Source organism: Engraulis encrasicolus, chromosome 3 (assembly GCF_034702125.1).
Source record: "Engraulis encrasicolus isolate BLACKSEA-1 chromosome 3, IST_EnEncr_1.0, whole genome shotgun sequence".
NCBI lineage: Eukaryota > Metazoa > Chordata > Actinopteri > Clupeiformes > Engraulidae > Engraulis > Engraulis encrasicolus.
Window position 1 is genome coordinate 35,759,175 of NC_085859.1, and position 7,500 is coordinate 35,766,674.

The window sequence follows — 7,500 nt, forward strand, 5'->3', positions numbered from 1 at the left end:
GTGTGTGTGTGTGTGCATGCGTGCCCTACCCCAGCAGATGCATTCAGTGTCCAGGTGTGTGTGTGTGCGCATGTGTGTGTGAGGGAGAGACAAAGAGACAGAGAGACAGACATCGACAGAGCGTGTGTGTCTAAGCTGTGTTTGCATGTGTGGATGTGGATGTGTACGTGTGGATGTGCATGGGTGGATGTGTGCCCTACCTCTGCAGATGCGCTCTGGGTCCAGGTATGCGTGTGGGCCGCAGTGGGCCCCGCAGGAGCCGTGGGGCAGCTGGGGACGCAGGGGCTGCAGAGCCTCCTCAGGCTTCAGACACTGCACACAGTCAGACGCGTCAGGACCCACACACGCCCTGCAGGTGGAGTGGCAAGCTGGAGAGGAGAGGAGAGGAGAGGAGAGGAGAGGAGAGGAGAGGAGAGGGGAGGGGAGGGGAGGGGAGGAGAGTGGAGGGGAGGGGAGGGAGGGGAGGAGAGGAGAGGGGAGGGTAGGGGAGGGGAGGAGATGAGAGGGAGGGGAGGGAGGGGAGGAGAGGAGAGGGGAGGGGTAGGGAGGGGAGGGGAGGAGATGAGAGGGGAGGGGAAGGGAGGGGAGGAGAGGAGAGGAGTGGAGAGGAGAGGAAAGGAGAGGAGAGGAGAGGAGAGGAGAGGAGAGGAGAGGAGAGAAGACAAGAGAATAGAAGAGGAGAGAAGAGAAGAGAAGAGAAGAGAAGAGAAGAGAGGAGAGGAGAGGAGAGGAGAGGAGAGGAGAGGAGAGGAGAGGAGAGAAGTGGAGAGGAGGGGGGAGGGGAGGGGAGAGGAGAGGAGAGGTGAGGTGAGGTGAGGTGAGGTGGAGCAAAGGTGGAGAAGAGGAGAGGAGAGGTGAGGTGAGGTGAGGTGAGGTGGAGGAGAGAGGAGGGGAGAGACGAGGAGATCAGAGGGGAGGAGAGGAGAGACGTCAGCAGACAAGTAGGGAGGAGAGGAGCGCAAGAAGAAAGAGTAGAAAAAAAAACATGGGATAAAAGTTAGGACAAACTCAATCCCCACTCTTCATCCATCCACTCTGTGAGAGAGAGCTCTAGGAAGTATGGATTTAACAGACACAAGAAAACCGCTACTAAAACTCTGAAACTGTACTCTATCCTACAAAAAGTGTGTGTGGTGTCCGCGGTGTGTGTCCGCGGTGTGTGTGTGTGTGTGTGTGTGTGTGTGTGTGTGTGTGTGTGTGTGTGTGTGTGTGTGTGTGTGTATGTGTGTGTGTGTGTGCGTGTGTGTATATATATACAGTACTACTATATAGTGAACATTGGCCTGCAGGCTTTTCCCCTCTTCACTGTCTACTGATACTGATGCTGGATGACAGGCAGAAAACAAGCCCAACCCCAGAGGACTACAGTACCATCATCCAGCCATCCGTCACAGCAGGCCTGCCTCAAGCACCCTGAAACCAGACTGGCCTTGGCATTTGGCAACAAAACCCAAAAAACCCTTTCTGTCCAACGGCTGTGTGTGTGTGTGTGTGTGTGCACAGTAAACCTGTCTGGGTATTTCACAAAAGCCAAACGCCATTTATTTCCTCACAACCTCCAAAAGGAAGCGAGAAAATCCAACACACACACACACACACACGCACACACACACACACACACACACACACACACACACACACACACACACACACACACACACACACACACACACACACACACACACACACACACACACACACACACACAGACACACACACAGACACACACACACACACACACACACACAGCAGGTAGGTAATATTTCTCAGTTACACTTTTTTGGTGTCTGAGCTCAGGTTTGATGCACAACTAGCTGAATATGAAACGCTATATAAATCGATACCGAAGAAAAGTTTCATAGCGAAAAACAAAGCGAGAAGTTTTATTGGGGAAATATCATTCTGAGACAACATGATATGCTTTGACAGAGCAATATCCCTCACACCCTGTCACCTTGATAGGATACAACACCTATATTTATTTATATACAGTTTACTGGCAAAGCCGCGCGCTTGGTGTAATTTAAGAAAGAAAATGTGTGGTAAGCAGACTTGAGACTTTAGAATCCACTCTGGAAATTACAATTTTGATGAGCTATGGAGTTTTCTTTCTTCCCATTGTGTTGTCTGTTGACATTTCTTTCTTTCCCTCTGCCTTTTCTTAAAAACTTAAATTGGACTGAGCTTATACTTTAGAGCAGATGTTCTCAACCTGGGGGTTGGGACCCCCAAAGGGGGGCTGGGGGGTCGTTGAACATCCACAGGGCCAAACATCCTCGACCTTGACCATCCTCCCTTGACTTTAAGGGGTGTCATCATTTTAATAAACAGTAATTATCATGTTCAATGAATGAGAGAGCATTTCATTCATATGCATGAGAAAACAAAACAAAAGTCGAGGTCTACATTACACATCTATTTATTTAAATAGATAAACATATAAGTTAGTTAGTTATCGCGAGGAAGAGAGCGCGTGACATGAAGGCCTTTCATGTACAGTAGCACAGCGTGGGGGTGTCATTAAAGTTTACAATGGTAAAAATATATGGGTCCCTTAAGAAAAATGAAGCACTGCATTAGAGCTAAACAGTGCAGGAGAAAGCTCAGCCTTCCCACTCTCACTCTCTCTCTCGCACAGCCCATCTCTCTGTTTCTCTGTTCTCTCATTCTTCGCCTCTCACTTTCTTTTTTATCTGTCCTTCTCTCTCTCTCCCTCTCTCTCTTTCCAGCTCTCTCTCCCCATTTCACCTCTCCTTTCTTCCATCCATCCATCCATCCATCCTCTCTCTCTCTCTCTCTGTCAGGAATCTCTCTCTCTCTCTCTCTCTCTCTCTCTCTCTCTCTCTCTCTCTCTCTCTCTCTCTCTCTCTCTCTCTCTCTCTCTCTCTCTCTCTCACACACACACACACACATATCTCTCTCTCTCTCTCTCTCTCTCTCTCTCTGTCACGCATCTCTCTGTCTCTCTCTCTCTCTGTCTCTCTCTCTCACCGTGGCATCCTCTGTCTCTGGAGTAGAGTCCCTCTCCGCAGGTCTCCACACACTGGCCGCGGTGCAGCACCAGTGCTGCGGAGCAGGAGGAGCACTGGGATACCGCCGGGCCCGAACACGACAGGCAGGAGCTGTGGCATGCTGGGTAAAGGAGAGAAACACACAAAAAAACATTTTACACTTATTTCAGTAAATGCAGTAATATGTTTTTTCGCACAATATGTTTTTATGCTTGGATAGGAGTAGGATAGGATAGGATAGGATAGGATAGGATAGGATAGGATAGGATAGGATAGGATAGGATAGGAAAGGATATTGGAGAGACAGGCAGAAGATAGTATAGAGATGAAGAGATTTGGGGTAGGGTAGGGAAATGTCTCAGGCCAGACGTGAACCTGGGTCTCCATTGGGAACATAGCCCTTCCGAGAGACAGAGGGAGAGAGAGAGAGAGAGAGAGAGGGAGGGAGAGAGAGAGAGAGAGAGAGAGAGAGAGAGAGAGAGAGAGAGAGAGAGAGAGAGAGAGAGACAGAGAGAGACAGAGACAGAGAGAGACAGAGAGAGAGAGAGAGAGAGAGAGAGAGAGCTACGGGTTACAGGCAGAGAGATTGGGGAGGGTAGAGAAAGACAGAGAGAGAGGTGGAGGGGGGGCTGTGAAGGAAAGGTCAGAAGCACAGAAGTCAAGCTAAACCTTCCCCTTCTCATTCCTTCCTTTCAGAGTGAAAACACCAGGGTGTCACATACAGCAAATGTCAGTGCAAGGAAAGAAACAAAATAAAAGGTTATAAAAGGTTTAGAGCAGGAAGGTCACATCTTGAGTTTTATTAAACATTTAATGTTGAATGGGAGATGAGAGAGAGGGAGAGAGAGATAGACCGAGAAAGAGAACAAAAAAGAGAAAGAGAAAGGGAAAGGGAAAGGGAAAAAGATTATACACAAAAAAAGAGAACAATAATTCTAAGGCTCACCTCTGCATCTGCCGTGGCCATCTTTGTAGTGGTGCTCCGGACATTGCGAAATACATTTCCCATGATGCAACGTCAGGTCTGGGGGGCAGCTGAGACAGCTGGGGTTGTCAGGATGACAGGTAGTGCAGGTGGGATCGCAGGCTGCAAAGATACAAATGTTCAACTTCCCATTCATTTCACGCTCAATTAACAAAACAAATGACTACTTCTATGCCTATTGATTCTGAGCTTTTGACATAATAATTGTTTTTTTGTCGCATCTAAATATATATTTCAGCGAAACATTCATCAACATTGGGCGGGCAGGCAGGCAGACATGCTGTCACAACTTGGGGGGTGGGGGGGAGAGAGGATAGGGGGGTGGGCACTTTGAGAAATCGACGAGTTGTAACAAGACTTCTATTTCTGCAACAAAAAAACATTTACTAGAGTCCTCCGTGTCAGACGGGGGAGGGGAGACATCTATCAGCAAGACTAATGGCAATGTAAACAGGAAGACCTTAGCAGCATGCAGCCTAAGCCAACTAGGCCATTGTGGCTTTATGTGTCCTGCTGCTTGTGCCTGCGTGTTTGTGAGTTCTTGTATCTGTGTCTTGCCATGGTATCAAGACCAACCTAATGACGTGTCTCTCTCTCTGACCTACAACTACAAAAACGTGACTGCAGTTGTGGAACCTGCCCCAAAACACACACACACACACGCACGCACTTAAGCATGCACGCAGTCACACACACACACACACACACACACACACACACACACACACACACACACACACACACACACACACACACACACACACACACACACACACACACACACACACACACACACACACACACACACACACACACACACACACACACACACACACACACACACACACACACACACACACACACACACACATTGACCTATTCCAGACAAACCCCATACAGTTGAACCCAACTCAACACACACATGGCCAATAACACTAATAGATCAGTGATCAACACTAACACACACACACACACACACACACACACACACACACACACACACACACACACACACACACACACACACACACACACACACACACACACAGACACAGACACAGACACACTGAACTATTCAGTAGAACCCAACCCTAAAAAGTCATATTTATCCATGTAATACCAGTTCATACATTTCAACCTAATTTAACGTTTTACTTGGGGTGAAAAAAAATGAACATGTCTTTTTAAGTATGGTAACCCCACTATCTAAATTCATTCATCTTCTCCCGCATTGCAGTCGGGAATGAAATATTTATCTCCTCGAGCAGGCCCATCGGTCTCTCGGCCCCTGTGTCTCCCACTAATGCTGATGAAAGATTCACAGGCACGGCGTAGCCAGAGCCACTGAGCACACCGGCAGAACCAGCAGACGTCAATTCAAAACATGGTAGGACCTGGTAGGTAGCATGGCACACACCACACTGTTTGTGCTTGTTTACATCTTCTCTCACGTCACACGTGTAGTCGTATTAGCTTTGGCCTAGGTGTGTAGTGGTGCAGAGCAGAGTGAGTGGATATGAGAAGAGAAGAGTAGAGTAGAGCAGTGGTTCTTAACCTGGGGTGCGGGAACCCCCTGGGGGTGCGCCAGACATTTTAGGGGGTGCGCATAATGTTGTTTGTGTTGAGGTTGTGACCAAAATTCTGCTTGGAAACATTATAATTAGGCCAAACCTAAACCAAATTGAAACATGTTTTGGTCCCCATTTAAAGTCATTAAGGTTTTCATTAATAAAAATCATTGTAATGCATCACTAAAATCCTTTTTTAGTGCTTCTACACGTTATACATCTTGGGTTGGGGGTGCACGGCTAGTCTTGTGCACAGGTAAGGGGGTGCGCTGAGAGAAAAAGGTTAAGAACCACTGGAGTAGAGTAGAGTAGAGTAGAGTAGAGTGGAGTAGAGTAGAGTAGAGTAGAGTAGAGTAGAGTAGAGTAGAGTAGAGTAGAGTAGAGTAGAGTAGAGTAGAGTGGAGCAGAGTAGAGTAGAGTAGAGTAGAGTAGAGTAGAGTAGAGTAGAGTAGAGTAGAGTAGAGCAGAGTTGAGTAGGGTGTGTGCATCTGTGTGTGTATGTGTCTCATACCATGACAGCTTCCACCACTGGAAAAGAAGCCAGCGCCGCAGTCCGCCACGCAGCGTCCATCTCTGAGCAGCAGGGCGGCGCTAGAGCAGGAGAGGCAGGAGTTCTCATCGGAACCTCTACACGAGGAGCACGACTCATGGCAGCCTGGAGAAGAAGAAGAGATGGAGGAAATCAAGTCAAGTGGAGACGAGGCAAAGTGTCAAATACTTGTACTTTACACAGTATAGTTTGGATTGAACTGGGATTGAAATTGCGTTACACTAGATTCCACTGGAAGAAAGAGAAACAAACGAACCAAATTAGCCTTTCAATGGGATCTAGTCTTTAGTTTTAACAGGCACATCTACACAAATCAAAATGTCCTTTTTTAACTTTTGTTTTAAATTTATTTCATTATCATCATCATCATGTTTAAACAAACCAATTAGTCAATTAGTGCGACCTTGTCTCAAAATTCTTTATTTTATTTTTTTCCCCTTTATATTCTTTTTATTTGATCATCATCAGAGAGGAAGAGAAACAAAAAATAATAAGGCAATAACCAGAGATGTATGATTGATATAGAGAGAAGACTATCAGACAATTGTTGTCTGTTGTTTACCACAGAAAGCCTTGTTGCACTGTGGATGCACCGCCTTCTCAAACGCACACACACACACACACACACACACACACACACACACACACACACACACACACACACACACACACACACACACACACACACACACACACACACACACACACACACACACACACACACACACACACACACACACACTTTTCAGATGTTCCGCTAATCAAAGAAAAGGTCTTCAAAAAGGTTGGGAAGGTTGGGAAGGTCAGAGTGAGTTGTTATGAACACCAGTAACAACTGAATTGCATTGGGGGTCGGCATATAAATATTAACACTTCATATTTCAAAATCAACAATCAAAACACTTTGATTTCCATCATCAGAGCTGTATGTAAGCAAAACATGAGGTTAGTGGAACCAATCAGAGACTTCATGGTTGCTTACTACCAACAGACTTGCTGTATTATAGACAGGCAACCTGAGTTAAAGAAACACACACACACGCACGCAAGTACGCACACACAACAGTCCATCAGACAAAATCCCTTCCAGGAAGGTTGAGAAGGTCAGGCTTGTGTTGAGATGAGAACTACTGACAGCCCTGTTGCAAGGTGGAAACACATGCAGTATTCCAAACCCCATGAAAAAACAAACAAACAAACAAACAAACAAAAACACTGTTATTTCAGGCCTCGGACGTGGCTCAGGCAGCTAAAGCACTGTGCTGTTCCGTCGCCGAAACGGGTTCAATTCCGGCCAGAGGTCACTTTCTCATCCTCCCGCATGTCTTTCACACTTGTTTCCTGTCTGAAGGTGCACAGTGTGGGATGGTGGCCAGAGTAGATGTT

At 46.8% G+C, this 7,500-nt stretch overlaps 1 protein-coding gene across 1 annotated transcript in view; it reads right to left on the minus strand.

The window, feature by feature from the left end:
* Positions 1 to 7,500, minus strand: part of fras1 (Fraser extracellular matrix complex subunit 1) — a 253,885-nt gene that overhangs the window by 134,903 nt on the left and 111,482 nt on the right. Inside the window, exons 15-18 of the mRNA XM_063195280.1 lie at positions 6,076 to 6,219; positions 3,958 to 4,098; positions 2,992 to 3,132; positions 201 to 368 (exon numbers count right to left, since the gene is read on the minus strand). Of these exons, the coding sequence (XP_063051350.1) occupies positions 201 to 368; positions 2,992 to 3,132; positions 3,958 to 4,098; positions 6,076 to 6,219 (594 nt within the window). The remainder of the gene's footprint in view (positions 1 to 200; positions 369 to 2,991; positions 3,133 to 3,957; positions 4,099 to 6,075; positions 6,220 to 7,500) is intronic.